This window comes from Helicoverpa zea, chromosome 1 (assembly GCF_022581195.2).
Source record: "Helicoverpa zea isolate HzStark_Cry1AcR chromosome 1, ilHelZeax1.1, whole genome shotgun sequence".
Classification (NCBI taxonomy): Eukaryota; Metazoa; Arthropoda; class Insecta; order Lepidoptera; family Noctuidae; genus Helicoverpa; species Helicoverpa zea.
Window position 1 is genome coordinate 10030000 of NC_061452.1, and position 17704 is coordinate 10047703.

At 36.3% G+C, this 17704-nt stretch overlaps 1 protein-coding gene across 5 annotated transcripts in view; it reads right to left on the reverse strand.

Annotated features, from left to right (window-relative positions):
* LOC124645836 (adenylyl cyclase-associated protein 1) overlaps positions 1-17704 on the reverse strand; it is a 33582-nt gene that overhangs the window by 6224 nt on the left and 9654 nt on the right. For 3 of the 5 annotated variants that reach the window (XM_047185799.1, XM_047185773.1, XM_047185764.1), the window contains exons 2-6: positions 8316-8557; positions 5707-5792; positions 4544-4926; positions 2534-2680; positions 1963-2141 (exon numbers count right to left, since the gene is read on the reverse strand). In XM_047185799.1, the coding sequence (XP_047041755.1) occupies positions 1963-2141; positions 2534-2680; positions 4544-4926; positions 5707-5792; positions 8316-8348 (828 nt within the window). In that variant the 5' untranslated portion in view covers positions 8349-8557. Of the gene's footprint in view, positions 1-1962; positions 2142-2533; positions 2681-4543; positions 4927-5706; positions 5793-8315; positions 8558-9851; positions 10015-17704 lie in introns of those variants that run through there. The other 2 variants (XM_047185782.1, XM_047185791.1) reach the window with 2 other exon arrangements.

Sequence of the window (17704 nt, forward strand, 5' to 3'; positions counted from 1 at the left end):
TTTATAGAATGAATGTTCGAGTTTTAATGCTATTTGAGTGTTGTATTCTTTTTCATTTATCTTCGTGACAGGGTAGCCTACTCAGTACCGCGGGGGGCGAGGGGGCAGTCAGCTAGATTTTAATTGATCAGGTATCTTCTTCACAATAAAACTATTACCATGGGTCGAATCTTTTCCAATGTTCTTAGGGAGAGAATCATAAGATCCCAAAGATATACCGAAGAGCGTTTGGAAGGACTTGATGCTGTTCGAGAACATCAGTCTGCTACTTGCTCCGAGGAAATCTCATCGGATCGCGAAGCGCGCTTCCGTCATTGGCATATTTACGCATCTACATCCATATGTCTAGAGAACTTCTCAAGTAAAGAATATGCTACTCATTGTTTCGCGAGTCGGACACGTTTACTGATACAAATTATACAAAATAAGCATGGTGAATCAAAGAAAGTAATAGTCCGTCTTTTAGATAACCCTAAAATAATGGACAAGTATTGTTTTTTTTTCTTTCACAAACAAAGAACAAGGAAGATACAAAACGCTTGAATTTTGTATTAAGTCACTTCTTAGCACAAATTTTACATAGACGTGACATCACGAGCTCTCCGACTTTGTTGCGTTAAATCTCATTGTTATTATTGTTATTACTTCAAGAGCCTTTTCCCCAACTATGTTAAGGTCGGCTTCGATGCAACTGAGTACACAACAAGAAACGACAAGAAACGACTGCCTATCGGACCTCCACAACCCGGTTACCCGCTCAACCCAATACCTCTTGGTAAAACTGGTCACACTTACTGGCTTCTGACTGCCCATAACGACTGCCAAGGATGTTCATTGACAGCCGGGACACACTAGAAATGACAGCTCCTCCAAAAACCGGTCATTGGTGTCCAAAATATTCTAAGAAAGTACATACGAACTAAGAAAAGTTGCATTAGCAAGTACTTGCCAGACCTGTAATCGCAGTCACACACTCATACTTGAGAGATTGGTTCTCTAAACACTAGGTCACCACTACTTTGTTATTTAAGGGTCCGTTCAGAAAAACCACTTAAATGCGGACTAATCAGAATCACTACTTTTATCCCTATGGTCACGCCTATTGCGCTTTAGTTCTTAGCGTTTTGTTTAGTCTGCTGTGCTTTTGCCGTTGACGTACAAAAGTTAAATATATAGAACGTTTCGAATGATTTTGCGTATTCCGTTGTTTTCCCGTCAACGGGCCCTTTAAATTCAACATCAGACGATTCAGATCTTTGATTTTGCTAACCCCGTAGTCGCTGGTATAAGGGACAGGATCCGCGTACGAAGTCGCGGGCAGAAGCTAGTAAAACAATAAATAAGATAGCAATAAAAAAAAACTAAGTTAACAGTTATACCTATTTAACTAGACAGATAATAATGTTGTTCAGCTCTTTATGACTCTTGAGCTTAGTTTTTGCCAAATCTTTTCATCATAAATACTATGAATAACAAAGGTTGATTCTGACTACATATTTTGACACCAATTTGGCTGAACCGAAATATAATTATAAAGGTTACCCTGCAAGAGTTAGGCACTTTTGTCCACCAAGACGAGAATGGATCAGCTACTTCAATATAATAGGCATGATGACTGAAAAAAGTATTTAGTCCATCTTTTAGATAACCCTTAAATGATAGACACGTATTTTAACAGATATTTATCAAAAAACAACGAAGATATAACACCATAAAATTTTGTGTTACGTCACGTCTGAGTACCTACTAATTTCAAACAGCCGTGACGTCACGAGCCCCCACTCTCAATGTTTGTTGCGTTTTATCTTAATAAATATTTAATGTTTTGTTAAAATAAAAAATCTAATATTTTGAGCCAGTCTAAAAGGCGGACTAATTAGAATCATTATTTTTTAACTATATCATCGTGCCTATTCTGAATATTAATCTCTATTTTTATTGCATTTCTTATGTGATACGTACAATGAGCCACTTCTTGCCATCACGCGCGAACACCGGTGGTTTGTCAAGCGCCCCAGCTCCGGGCGTGGGGAGCGACTTGACGGGCGCTTTGGCCGCCGGGGCCGCCTTGAATGGAGCGGGCCCCTGTCGCAACTGCGGGTTCTTGTGAGTCTGCATGTCGGGCGTCACCTTGCGCAGACCTATGACAAATGTGTTTTGGTAGTTAAGAATTATACATGTATGAGAAAGAATGCAGTAAGAATTAGAAAAGAGAGATTAAGAGATTTTGGAGAAACAAGTCCGTTGGGCTATACTGATCGCAAGCTCCATTGCTAGCGATGGGGCTTCGGGTCCCAGCGGAGATGTTAAATTTTTTTTACTTATAGAATCGTCAATGATAGCCAAGATTTTCGATTGGTACTCAAAGTTTCTATGACGCTCCAAAGATTCTCAATCTCAATCGCCTAATTATGAAACTACATAGTTTAAAATCACGCTTAATGCATATCAGTAACTAAAACTCGATCAACCACCTCTCATCTCTTACCTTACTCATCCACGTACCATACATTAGAATCTAAACAATACGTACTGCTAGTAATGTTCTCGCCCTGGTTGATTTCGGCGAAGAGAGCGCTTCTGTCGTCGACGGACAGGTTGGAGAAGTCGGCCTCCATCATCGGGGGCGGTGGGGGCATACCGCCGGGAGGAGGTGGGGGCGGAGCACCCGCGCCTTTACCTGTACCAAATACGTCATATTTAACGAAGCTTAGAAAAAGTATCCCAAATATTAGGTACTAAATTAAATGTGAGCTACGTTTTCCAAGAATTTACACAATGTGTTACAGGAATATATTCTATTTTTCAGCAGATTTTTGTGCACCTAACGATATATCCCACATTGTGTACAAAAATAAAACTTTTTTTAGAGAAAGATTTTCATCAAGCAGGAATACGTTAATAATGATTTATTTACAATCATTTTTGTGTGTCTTAGGGACAGCGTTTAATCCTATGTATACAGGAAGAATTGAAACCAAAACATTTAATCTCTTTACAAAAGGTTTCGCGAGAAAATACACAACCCTTTGTCAAATATTTGAAAAGTGCGTACGTGTTAAGCCGTAAACTGACACAAAACAAAACACAAACAGAATCCTAGTCCTATTCAAATAAATAAGGACTGTGCCAAAAGAGACAACATTTTGATATATTTGTCATCAAATAATCCGCAGAATTAAAGGTTTTTACAATTTATTGGAACGTAATAATGAAGGAATTAGGAAAATACAAATATAATTTAAGTAGTGATAAATTATGTCGACTCGACAAATCGATTCAAAAACCACATTAATAGCTTCTCAAATTTTCCTAATTATTGAAATATGTAAGTTGAACGGATGAAATCTGAGAGCGAAACATGAATATAATTGGAAGTGGCGTAACTACGAAATCTTGCCTTCGTACATAATATACTCAGAGTTCAAGACAGTACCCTAAAGTTATAGCACGAAAACTTCTTGGGACCAGATGCACTTAACGAGTTATATTTCCCAGTGCAGTGAAGTAGTTTATATCACTTTATCATTTTCTCACATAACACACACGTGCTAAGAGATAACAGACTAACCTTAACACACCATAAAAATATTAAGTATTACAAATATAATTATCGATAGCATCTCATCATCATAAACAGAAATAAATCAGAAAGTTAAAGCGCGACATTAATGTTAATTAGAGAGATTTCTGTGGATATCCAAACTTGAGTTGCGTAAACAAATTTGAGGCAAAAAACCTTAATTTCACCACAGTTCACGAAATTTTAGTAATTCATAAATCCGTGATGAACCCACCGATATGCAGGGTACGATAAAACGGGTATGTTTCATAACGTCAATTTAAAAGGTGCGGTGACATTGGGACGCTGAGGCGCGTATTAAATAATTCACGAGTAGAGCCACACTCGTGTCAAGTTCAACCGGGGAGAACATTGAGCTTCAAGCGGCTTTTATTTATGTACCACTTTCTGAACAAAAACTTTAATGATGTAAAGTCCTGTCATGGAGCTTGACAACTTACGAAAACAGTTTATATAACAACTTTAGGGTAGCGATTATGGTAATGTGTTGAGCTTATGAAATTATTTCGTTGTAATTGTTTTAGGAACAATTCTTGTAAAGTTCCTAATACTAAAATAGTTTCGAATTGAAATAGCCCCAAGGACAAGTCATAATGTTGACCTTTACTAAAGAAACTGATGCCTCCGGGGCACAGACCCTTTAGAATGAACAACCAGGAACAACAATGTTATTATTAGTTTTTATTTTGAAACCAAATCAATCTTGGTAAAACTGCTTGCGTTTATACCGCAGGGAAATGGTAAGAAAAGACGGAAAAGCAACGACTGTGTGGATACATTTATGTGTTATTGAGAACTTATTCAATAAATCTAGGTTGGTTGGCAGATTTATCTATTCAAAGACCTACTTACCGGCCTGCTCGCTATTCTCGACTTATCCCTATTATTCAAAGATGCTTGCATCTATTTGTCTGCTCGGCTTTGTCTACCTACATAGATATAATCGTGAAGTAAACTCACCAGACCAGACGAGTCCCGTGGTGTGGTACTGTTTGACGTACGCCTGCAGGTCAGAGAGCAGCTGCACCCAGGCGCGGCACCACTCCACGTGCGTCTTGTTTTTCTCCTTCCACTCCTTCAGCACTCGGTTCGTGTAGAACTGGCCAGCGTCATTCATCTCCTTGACGTAGGGAGCTGGAGTGGGAGCCACGGCCACCCAACCTAGAGCCGGGATGCTCTCAGATATCGCAGACAAATGGTTGAAGTACGTCGAAGCGCGGTTCTTCTCGCGGAACTGCTGGATGGCAGAGATCTGCTCGCTGGTCGGCGCGAGGAGTTGCATCTCCTCAGCCTGGGCAGGCTTGCTCCTCGTTGTAGCCAGTTGGATGTAGCGGAGTTGCGCCCTAGTGTCCAAAGTTACTCACGTGAACAACGTTTTAAACAAATAATGGACATGATAAACTACTTGACTCAAGTTCTTCAAACATAATAACGGTGAGCACCTATTCAGATAACGTTAACAGCACATTATATTTTCTGTATATCAGTAAAGTTTCAATATTCCTTTAACAGTAGAAATGTGAAACATCACTCACGTGATATTTGGAATTGATTTAACTTTCAACTATCGTGTTATATTATATAATAGCGATGTCACTGGTTCAGCGAACTTTATTCATTTAATGTGTATTTGGCTCGTGCCTAATTCAATAACACAAACAAGTTTTGATGGAGAAATTCATGATTATAGGTACTAGAGTCCTTGCAGTGAGACTTTACATGCTTTTCATGGCTCTGAGCCAGAAAAACCATTGAGAAAGATCCACCCTTATTACGTAACACGACTATGATGCCAATTTATTCCATCACATTCAAAAAATAATAATGATAAAAAACAGGAGAAAAGGGCGTTATTCTAGAATAACCAACAAATTGAAAGTAATACTTATAAATATTAGCAGTTGTCACGGAGTAAAGTCCAAATACATAGATGCTCTGTTTCATGATAAGCATTACAAAGTATAGAAATGCATTTAGGTAAGTATGCATGTGTTCTAGTTTCGACTACTTACTACTGTTATTCATCGCGCATCTTTGCAGCTACACGATTAGCCAAATAGCTACATTAACTCTAGGTTTTATTTATCTGCAAGATCTTTAAACGTATGATATTGGTGTCTTACTGGAAGGCGGCATTGACGAGGTTGGCGTGTGCAGCCACATCGCCACCGATTTGCTGCGACAGTTGCAAGTAAGCCTGCAGCGGCCCCTGTCAACAAAACATAGCGTTAAAAACGTAAATAAACCACAAAAATACTTTTGTTGTTCAACTACAGAACAAAGGAGTTTTAGACAGGGAAGGTCACAAGCGTAGAATCCAAGCTTGCATTGAAAAACTGCGCATAGGTTTTCCAACTATGTATAGGTAGATGCAAAAAATCTCTTTGTTTATATAGTTTATAGATAGCAGCGTGTGAGTAAACATCCAGTCTGGACCATTCTCGTCATAAATGAAATATAGCAGAAGTTCTCAGTACTCAGTAACGTTATAACTTCTATCCCTAGGGCTAAACTACGCCGCACCGAGTAACCAGCGCACCTTCAATTAACTCAATTTATTTTGATAACCTAACTTGTACAATAGAACGAGTAAATTAAGATTAAACTCATTATTTTCTCGACGAAGTACTAGCAACAGAGGAATAATTTAAAATTCAACGGAGCGTGAAATAAAAAGTAAAAATAAAACAAACAAAATACTAGTGTATTACGAGCCTGTGTTCGAAACACGTTACTCTTGTATCGTAGAAATTATGATATCAACCTTCTTTGACACGTTTCGTCGCTATCACGTAACTAATATGGCAACAGACTGGTCACGAAAATGGATTTAGCTTTCTCTACATACAAACAACATAAGTTAATATACAATATTGTTTTGTTAATATAACATCAAATATCCATTTATACTTATTCACGCAACGCACATTTCATATTTCCATACAAAGGACTTGTTCATTGCTAACTCAAAGGCAAACGTTCTAATAATAATTTCATTATGTCTAGCACTTTTTCAGCCTTGTGTTCAAAGAGATAATCATAAACTCTTTTATACTGGATAAGTACTCAACTATTTATCATTATGCCTATGTATTTACGTCCAGTGCCTTTCGTGCCGAGAAAAACAAGCAATTTTAAGTAATAAGTTTAATCCGATTTTCTTTTTTTGCTGCGTAGTGTTAACGGATTCTGACTTTATTATTTTTCATGTACTGAATGAATATTCTAACAAACCTGACACTAGTCGGCACCACTTGGAAAGCTTTTAGACAAAAAACATAAAAATAGTCGCGTCGGTTTTAATTCAATCGGCACGTCGCGTCGTGTGGTAAAACAATCGGCGTTGGCAAATACTCCCAACGACTTGATGTAACAGTTAGCAGCCAAAGTAAATAAAAAAGGGTATTTGCACAAGGGCGGCTAGTTGACGGAACTGGGGGAAATTGAGCAGTTACATTTTTATTATTTGTCGGGACCCAGCCTTTGAGCGCGACGCGGTGTCACCCGACCGTAGTTAATTAATTGATACCTACTGGCATACAACTAAGACCTATCGCTACATTTAACAAGAAAATATTTTTCTGGATATACTTTCTAAGAAAAATATCTTAAGCTTTTTCCATTTAATCCCATTTATGCCAGTAATCCTTGTGCCAGGAAAAGTAGCACTCTCCGTAGAATGAGTCAACGAAATCTTACAAGATAAACGCCACCTTGTTCACTGAAAGGTCAGAGTTTAAAAGCATTTACACGTTTTATACGATCCATAATACCATTTATCAACATGTATTTCGATATAAAGCCTGTTTCCAAGTTTAATAAATGATTTATTATTATCGAACTTTCCTTTCCACTTTATAATGTCCTTCCTATTGGTTTAGCAAAAAACAAACAGCGAGCTAGAAACAGGTTATCGCATAGTTCAATGTACTTAGGTAGCCATGTATGGATTAACTTATTACAGTCCTCTCTTTATACCGTGCTTAGACCGTATTTACTGTTTTCTCCGTAATGAGTCTATTGCAATATGGTTTTTTTGCTCGGTGAACCTAACACGAACGAAACCATTAAGTCTGGATAAGGAATTTAAATGCACGGTCGGTGCACATGACGAGATACAACGCTACGATGAATTCATTATACGTTGTTTTTCTGTAGGTTCTCCTATTAGTGACTTAATGATGTGGATAAAAGGCTTCTAAAAAAATAAGTTCAATAAACTTGTCTGAAATTCTTAAGTCTTAAAACTTAGACTGAAATCATTTCGTAATCTAAAAAAAATATTTGACCGTTCTGTTTTCTACGCTTTAATAAACTAGGAAAGGCTTAACGCAAGATTCCATAACTCTAACCTTCAGTACGGTTAAAGTTTTTATACCTCGAGAAATCCTTTGACCCGCAGTTAGGAATTCGTTTCAACATTTACAGTAATAATCAAACTACATCTGTACATCGTATACTGTTTCAAAGAGCAATTAAACACAAGTATATAAATCATCATCTCGCGAGCCTTTTCCCAACTATGTTGGGGTCGGCTTCCAGTCTTACCAGATGCAGCTGAGTACCAGTGTTTTACAAGGAACTACTGCCCTATTTGACCTCCTCAATCCAGTTACTCGGGCAACCCACTACCCATTGGTTAGACTGTTATCAGACCTACTGGCTTCTGACTACCCGTAACGCCTGCCAAGGATGTTCAATGACAAGTATATTAATGACAATAATGAAATACCTGCACTATATCCTGGTAACCGTTAACGCTCATGTTGTCGGTTGGTTCAAAACACAAGGGTTGAGGTGGCAGCGAGGGCTCGGAGACGGGCGAGGGCGCTGGAGAGCCCGGCGGAGTGGGCGTGCGCGCGCGCAGCAGCGGTAGGCGCTCTAGGCGCGAAGTGACGCGCTCTAAGCGCTCGATCAGGGTCTCGAGCTCAGATGCTGGGCTCTGGATCGCTGCTGCAGCGTCGGCTTCGCTACCTGGTCAACAAAAGATATTTTCAAAATTAAAAAAAAACATAGGATTTAAGAATTGTAGTGGATAAAAGAAAAGAAGGTTCAAAACTCATAATTGTGAAACAACAGGCTAAATATTTCAGGAACCAAATTATTTCTAATTATTTCTAAAAACTATTAATTATTTCAAAACTTTTTTCGATTCCACTATGAAAACAGCATTGCTAGAAAGGTTTTTCCTCAGTCTAATAAAACTTCATCGCTGACGCTCGGTATTTTTTAACACATTTCAGAGGGAAACTGTGGCGTAGGTACCTACTGGCTAGGGAAAATAAGTTCAGTATAAATAGCAACAGATCATCTGTGGTTTTAAAATAAATACTTTATCTCTCGTGTGAAATAACAAACAAGCGTTTATAAAATCTTCGTCCGGTTTTCTTAGCTATTAATAGATGATGTTACATTACCAAATCTGTTTTATCTCACTGCTATGTAAAAAATGAAACATTTATAATATCCACATGGATGAAAACGCATATACATCACGTCTAGCATTTCATAAAATGCAGAAACGCTGGAGTAAAATTAATTGCGCGAAACAATGGCTCAGAATACAAGTCTACACCACAGACACCGCAGCCGTGGCTGGGATGACAATCCTTTATTATGCGGAGACAAATCTGCGTGCCCTATATTCAGCTATTTCTTTTCTTTCGTAAGTTTTATGGGTATTTGTTGTTGTTATTTTGTTTTTGAACCAAGCCCCTTTGAATACAAAGAGCTCGATCGACCTCGACGAATAACAAGCACATCATAAACCTTAAGAAATGGGCCTGCGTAATGGGAAATTTACACCGCCCATGACCTGACCATTTAGCCATTCAAAAGCACTTTTCCTAATTTATGACTTTTTAAATTTCGCATTCTAAATTATGTTGAGCTACCATTTTAGGATTTTTTTTTTATAACAACTATAAAAGTAATCCTTTATTGAGTTTCGAGAAGTTTCAAGTGCGGCTAAGTGGAAAATATACATTACATATAAGCGTAATTTACTGATACATGATTACGCCCAGAATAATAGATAACGCTGGCAAATTCTCCTGTTAGCAAAATTAGAATAAACTAAATGAAATACGGCAGCACCAAAATGGAGCGGTATTAAACATGTATGAAGAAATTTCACTTTAGTGGGTAATGCAAAATGCTGAGGTAACAGGTGCCCGCTGTGAAATTCACTAGTTCATTTAAATATTTCACATCTCTAGAAAATCAATCATTCAAGACAACAAATGTAACACAATATACTGAATTATACCCATAATAGTATTGAAGGCCTCTTGAGTCACTCTTGCAACCTCGGTAATATCCGCCGCATCTTCCTCGGAGATTCCGCGCTTTTCAAACATCTTGATGAGATGTTTCATATTTCTCTTAGTGTTCTCATCCATTACTCTTCACTGCAGTTAATCACCAAATAATCGAATTTCTAATAACCCAAACGACTCACTGACTTAGGTTCTGGTCGAACGCTCACTATCGACTGACTCACCAAGATATGATAAATATGATAACGCGTCTTTAGAGAACCGTAATCGAGCAAATAATACCTTGATAATGCGCTTGTCTGATAACATAACATAGAGGTCTTGCGAACAACTTTTACTTTTGACAAGAGTGAGCGTTACATTATGTTTTTGAAACTAATTACAAACTAGAAGAGCTAAAACTTTGTGTACATTTGTATCCATCCGATCAATTCCTTTTTTCATTTTGCTAGCAAAATTTGACATATTACATCGCCAACTCCGGCTGACAGGTTTATCAGCTGTATTTGGCTCAAACAAAAACGTGGAAGTAGCTATTTTTAAGCCCTCATAAATAAAATGCTGACTGTATTCTGGTAATAAAATAAGTGTTGCGACCTAAACATATTCCCAAATTTAACATAGTTTTACCAAGTATGTCTTCAAGGGATTTTTTTCTTAAGTAATTCAAAGAACGGCAGGAAATTTAAATACCGATAGGCTCAATCAGCATATAGATCGTTTTCCCAAAACAGCATTTCCCAAGAAACCGATCTTACACCGCTTATCATGACGACGAATACAGACACCGCATGTAAAATAATTTCACAAAATATTTGATGTTCAAATAAAATTGGACATCCTTTTACATAATAATATTACACCCAACCGAATCCAGAAAGCTTATGTTCTTACCGAAATAAAAAAATGTACGTATCTACAGCAACGTTTTTACGGTTCAATGAATATACACTGATACTTATGATGACAATATGATATAGCTTAGGTAACTGCTTGTATAAAACAATTAATCAAAACGAACAAATTAATGAAACGAGAGTAAAACAATTCACAAATGAAATGAATTGATTAATATCATCTTGAAAGTTGAAAAATCGTCACAATTAAGGAAAATCATTTATTTCCTCGTGATGAAAAACAATAAGACTTATTTATGTTCAGAAACTCAGAAACATTAATAGATCGGTACCGACGACACCGTATAAAATCAGACACGGAAAGTAAATAATTAAAAATGCTAGATTTGAAGACCTAATAACCTAACAAACAAGCTTACATACTGTGTAACTATATACATTTCGTCTGCAAGCGTGCTGTTTCTTTTATGTGACTTTATCGTAGTAACACAACTCTTTCATTTTAATGTTTATCCGTCAATGCTGCTGTTTTTGCAAATACTTGATTCTACGAGTTTGCCAATTAACGGCGTCCACGGCCGATTTCGGCCACGGTGACTGTTCTCATTTAAGGAGATCAGCCAGCTGCGCAGGACATATTATAGTGCACGAGCATTTGCGCGGACACAGGTGCACTCCCTATTCCTTTACTCTCATAACCCGATGGGACGGCAATCCGACACGACCGGAAAGAGATCAGGCGCAGGACCGATATTAACTTTTGCCAAATACGTATTATCAAATTATGTATTAAAAGTTTAAACGCATCATTTGAATTGTATGTTAAGTTCTCAATGTATTGCTGTATGCTTACCGCATTTGAGTTGAACATGACAGGCGGTTAAGGAAACTAGGAACATTTGTACATTTGTGTACTTTATAACAGCGTTTTAATTGCTACACTTTGGGTATACAAAATATGAACGTTATTACAGACCTACAATAGCAAAATTATGAACATCAGTTAAAATTTAATTTGAAACTCTGCATGAAATATTAATTAAACGAAATTAAATATTTCATACCCTATTTTAATATACTGCCGGGAGGTTGAATGAAAGCTAGCGTTGAATGTAAATGGGTAAACAGTTTTCATAGTGGAATTGGGTCGAGTGCCTAACTTTGAGCTGTCTAATATTATAATACAGAATACTTATACCTATAACAAACTTGTGTGCATTCTGTTGTATAGAATATGTCACGAATACTTTGTTTGTTAAAAATGTGTTTTTAAAATAAAATCATGGTTACATGTAGATTCAGATTAAATACCTAGTTCGAGACGGCTTTTATTCACTCTACATAGCTGTAAAAAGCGTTTTATCGCACGGGTTTATAGGTAGCTATTTAAGGCTTTGTATAACAGGTTAAGGGGACTTAGTTTATGTCCCGAAACTTTCTTTGAAGTAACGAACCCGCATCAGGAAATATGTGTTTGCGTATAATTAACAAATGTAATTTACATAATAAGACAACAACATTAATGAAACATTAAAAACGTTGAATGTAGCTTGGAAGATAAAACTGGATACTTATGTTTATGTTAAGTCTATGCCTAGGACACATTCGTATGTAAAAATGTTACATAAAATGTCTACTTATTCTCTTCAAGCATAAAATTGAAGGGTAAGAGACATTACATATTCAAGTTTAAAACACAATATACTTAGGGACTTACACGATTACATAGGTATGCAAAGGCTGACAAAATCAATATTTAGACCTTCGGTGAGGTGAGGACTTATTTGAGCACCGTATGCCAATTTTATCATGCTTCACTTTATGTAGGAAGGTACACGCTTTGAAAAGTTCCTTACGATATATCTACATCGTAAACGTTGGGTCCACTTACCGAAGGTGTCACGTTATTTTTTACTTTGGTATCGTGAGACCTTAGAATATGACATATTTATAAACGGAATAAGATGAAATATGCGATATGAAGAAATTATTATGCGTTGGTGTACTACTAGTAAAACGGCCAAATTACTTTGCTTTGATGAGCACAACAAAAAACGTGAAGAAATGTCTGCATAGTTATTACTGTCTACGTCACAGTATTCCCATTTTTCTTCACAAATAACTTGTCGTCCGCAGCAAAAGCTCATTAGCGTTAAATTAAAAAGAAATGGCTAAGCTGGATGAATTATAATTTGCATCGTTAAGCAAAACGGTATGGTTCAATAATTAATAATACCCTTAATCCGACACTTTTTGAGATGGTTTCGATCTGGCATCTGGATTAGATTTTTTCTTTAAATCCATCATGAAACCGTCTATGAAAAATATCATTACAAAAAAATCTTCGACAGGTATTGAAAGCATTTCATCGAGGTATTTATCTAAAAGAGTACTTATCCAGTTTTGCAAAACTTGTCAAATAGGGAATGCCAAGATATAAGGCTTTATGTGAAACAACAACAGTGTAACAACAAAGACTTCGTAGTTTTGTATCTGTGAAACTGAAATATTCGATGAAGTTAAAATTCCTACCCCTTAGGTTTGGTTAGTGGAAGAAATGGCAAATACGGCATTTTATGGTGGGTTTCTTCCAAACTTCCAAGAGATATGAATTATTAGATCCATGTTTTTTCAAAAGACTTACTTTGGCAAACATTACTTGTATGGACAACTGGACCTCTTATATTTATTAGGTCGTACCAGTGTTTGCAAGTAAGTAAGTACCTAAGTCAGTAAATCATTTATTTGCTTGAAATATGGTGTTACATAAGGTGTTAACAATTATGTAAGTTGTAGTGTACAAAACATATTTCACCCTTATTATTTACGGAAAGCAAGCATCGTTGAAAATTGCCATTACACACGACGTTGAAAATTGCCATTACACCAATACGTATATAGGTACACCAATACCTACCTAGCGAAGGTAACATAAAGAATGTTCACAGCTCCGCGACTGTCGACTCAGCCGGCTAGGTAAATAAAACAACACTATTGTCAGACCGTTAAACCCTAGCTTTTAACAATTATTTATGTAAAGCCACAGTTACGTAGACTCCTTGAACACGTAAACGCTAAGAATAACGAAACCTCAAGCTCTAGTGGTCAGCTGGTGTTCACTCCTTTAGCAAAACCAGTTAAATAATTAACCTCCTTAATTATATCTAATTATGAAAGCTAATAATGTTTTCCCTGAATAGGCCTAAGCCTGTAAAACAGAATGAGATAATAATATAACAGCTACTTAAACCTTTTCATATTAATTGCCTACCTGCTTTTTGTCATTCTGGTACCTACACATCGAAAATTTGCATTTTGTTTAAAAGAAGTCCAAGCCATCGTCAATTTCTGTCTATGTAAAAACAATTATGCTGTAATCCTATTTATAAAGGACGTTCTCAATATACACAGAAAGCAAACTACTTTAAAATAAAGTCGTTCTTGGCCAAGGTCACACCAAATTCCAAATATAAACTGTATCCTTACGTAAGCGTTATTCACATAATGAGTAATACAATCACTACATATTTTTGCGAAACTGGGAACAGACACTTTCCACATTATTCCACATGATATATGCCTCCGCATTATTTATTTTTGTTCTCCGATGAAATTTTATGGAGCTGAAATCATTGCCGTGATAGACTTATCTTTAAAGGTCATGAAAATCTTTCAGTCTCATAAAGTGCAATCAGGTTACTGTTCGGATGTCGCGGTCGTCATTCAGTATACTATATTAAACGGTTTCAAGGTACTGAGTTACCTTAAAATTAAATATTTAAGAAAATCAAGAGCAAGTAATCAGAATACATACGTGACATAAGTATACATTTTTGTTTCGATTTTATGTTCTTTGTGAGCCATCAATACTCCTTTAATAAAACAGAATGACTAACTTTATCGAGGAATTAGTCACAAAATGTTTAATGAGTTTAAAAGTTTAGCTGTCACCGGCAGCGAGCTAGTAAGAGAGGGTTCTTTATTTTTCAAGGTGTCATTAAAAGTTCTGCTATGTTAAGCTCTGGAAAACATCTCAATAAACTTTCAAAATACAGTTCTTCGTTAATTAAGAAACTCATTAGCACAGTTTATAGTAACTCGAAACAAAGATGTTGAAACGTTTATTTGCTTGTAAATAAGGATATACATATTGTTCATTATATTCCGAGTTATTTATAGGCGAACACGCACGAATGCACGCGTATAACGAGATGAGACCGAGACAACAATAATTACATTGCAGACTGGTATTATTTATGACGTAACCCGTGTAACGAACTATCAGAAGCCACAGAGCGAGACCAGAAACCGCAGCAAGAGTAAAATTCTGTTGCACTTATTGCAAATCATGACTCCTTATAAATTATCCAGTTTTTTGACTCATTTTGGAGTTTCAAAAGAGGAATCACAGTAAATAATAGAAAATGTTCACTGTTTCAGGCATATATCACACACTTAGAAAAAAGACTCTAGATAAATACAACACAACATAAAGGCACTTTTATTATTTCAAGCGGCCGGGAGAGCCGCGGTAATACGCTCAAACTCTGGTTAACGTAACGGCTGAACACAAATTAAAATCAATGAAATAAAATTAATCAATCGAACTGGCAGGAACCCGTAAATGTACAAAAAAAGGAATTTAAAGAATGGAAATGAAAAAAGAGGAATTTAAAACATTTTAAAGGAAAACCGACAACAAGGTAAAGATCGACCACTAATATAGAAATAGCGTGTAACGTGGCGGGTAATATTGGACCAGGAAAATATTGAAGCGATTATATCGGTTGTTATTACCTACATATACTTATATTTTACTGAAGGAACACTACGTTCCTGGTTTTTAGTTATTTAACCAATATAGAGTGTGCTGGTTTAATATAAAACCTTCGCATACTTATATATTTTTAGGTTACGGTCGTAATTAGCCCAATCCGCATATTTTAGAATATTGCTACTTTCTCAAAAAAGTTTTACCTAAAAATCACCAAGGCAGTAAAACGCACAAAATGAATTATGTTTCATTACAAATAATTAAGCCCGAAATATTTTATGAGCATAGGCTTTAATGGCGGTGATTATAAATCTAATACCTAATAGATTTAATAACAACTAATTATGTACTGAAACCTAATAACTGTTATGGGCGACCCTAATAGGATGATTTACTGTATAGCAATTAGCGTAGTAAGCACTAAGTATTCTAATTAATACACAAGCATTTTTATGTATATTTGGCAATTACAAGGATTAGTGTGATGGACGTTCATTAACTTCAATAGAATCAATCAATATTTGGACTACAAACATGCATTTTGCTTCAAGTAGGTACAAAACAAATCAAGACATCGAGAGAGAACCTCATTAGAGGGCATTTAAAAACCATCTGGCGAGCAACATACACGTTTGGTTAGCCATGTGTCAATCGTGTGACAACACAATCCTTAGTGAGCCTAGGACACCTATCGTATGACCAATCAGACCTCGCTTGTCCTACTTCACTTCTCAGCTTTAAACATATAACGGCAGATATTAATCAAGGTAATGCCCAATGTTAAACTCAGACTGTCTTACGTACCGCAGTGGAATGTTTTACATTATGGAAATTTCTCTTTTGATTAAAAGAATTTTAAATTAATGAGGGGATAAAATATTCTTTAGAGAGCGCCTAGCAAATTATGTCGATGTGAATAGTTGATTTAGAATTCTGATTTATGACTAGCAAAGATGTAATACATATTTTTTATATTCCGCCTCTACTACTGGTACCCACAGCGAGAACCAACCTACTCGCCAAAGCACCACTAACTAGAGCTATCGGCACAATTAATGACCTACATAAAAAGATTGATGTATTTACATGTTGTTTGGGTGAATTCACAAAGGAATTACTGTTTATTTTATGCTATAAGTAGAATAATAATATTTAATAATATGTTACCAAGTAGAATAATGTATAATATAATAGTTGTAAATAACGTAGTTTTTAAAATAGTGTTAAGTTCTTAGCTATCGTATTAGGATAAGTCCTGTGATGATAGTTTTAAGTTGGATTAATAAATAATAAATACATAAATAAATAAATATTGTAAAACCTTTATTGAAAACAAGTTATCACGCTACATACGCAAGGACAATAGGCTCGGTAACCTGGCCACTTAAAAGTTAAAGCACGCATCGACATCGTTTAGTATTATAGGGCTGCATTTGTACATGACTGATGTTTCAAACATTACTGGCACCTAGCTGACACGCCCACTGGCTTGGCAACGGGATATGTCCGTGTGTGAGTATGACTTAACAAATATGAAATTCTTGACAATAAATCAATTGGTATGGACTCCAAATTAGAGGATACGGCAGAATCACGCCGAGATATATCATAATTCCACACCCTACGAAGTCATTATTTAGTCTCAATTTTAAATAGAAACAACTGAAACGAAGTAATTATGTAAAACCCTAGAAAGAAATGAAAGCAATAGCGTCAGTTGCATTTATCAAATGACTTTTCATTTAAAATGTGAAAAAAATAAAACGACTACTACTTCAAAGAGTGCTAAGAACTACTAGAGCCTCACTCCTGCAGCGTCTAGGTGGAGGCAGAAAGGTAAGTGGGGACCTCTTAACTTGCTCTACATTCCTAACCACTATAACTAAATGACATACTCATATACATTTTTAATGAGCAAGTTTTAGAACCTTCATGGCCCTACCACACACTTTACAATACCCAACCTATTTCTTGCAAGATTTTGAGGTCTTTTTAATAGGGAAATTTTCAAGGGCAACTTTGTGTGAAACGGCGTCGCGAGATGTTACGAACACTGATGTCATATTGCTTTCCAGCAATATACACTGTTCTATATTTACATTACGCTTGGGATAGGTGCCAGCTGGTCAAATTCGAACGTTTGATTCGGATCAGCAACACAGGGTTGGTATTTACATTATCAATAATGCTAGTCGCAATCAATTTCTCCAAA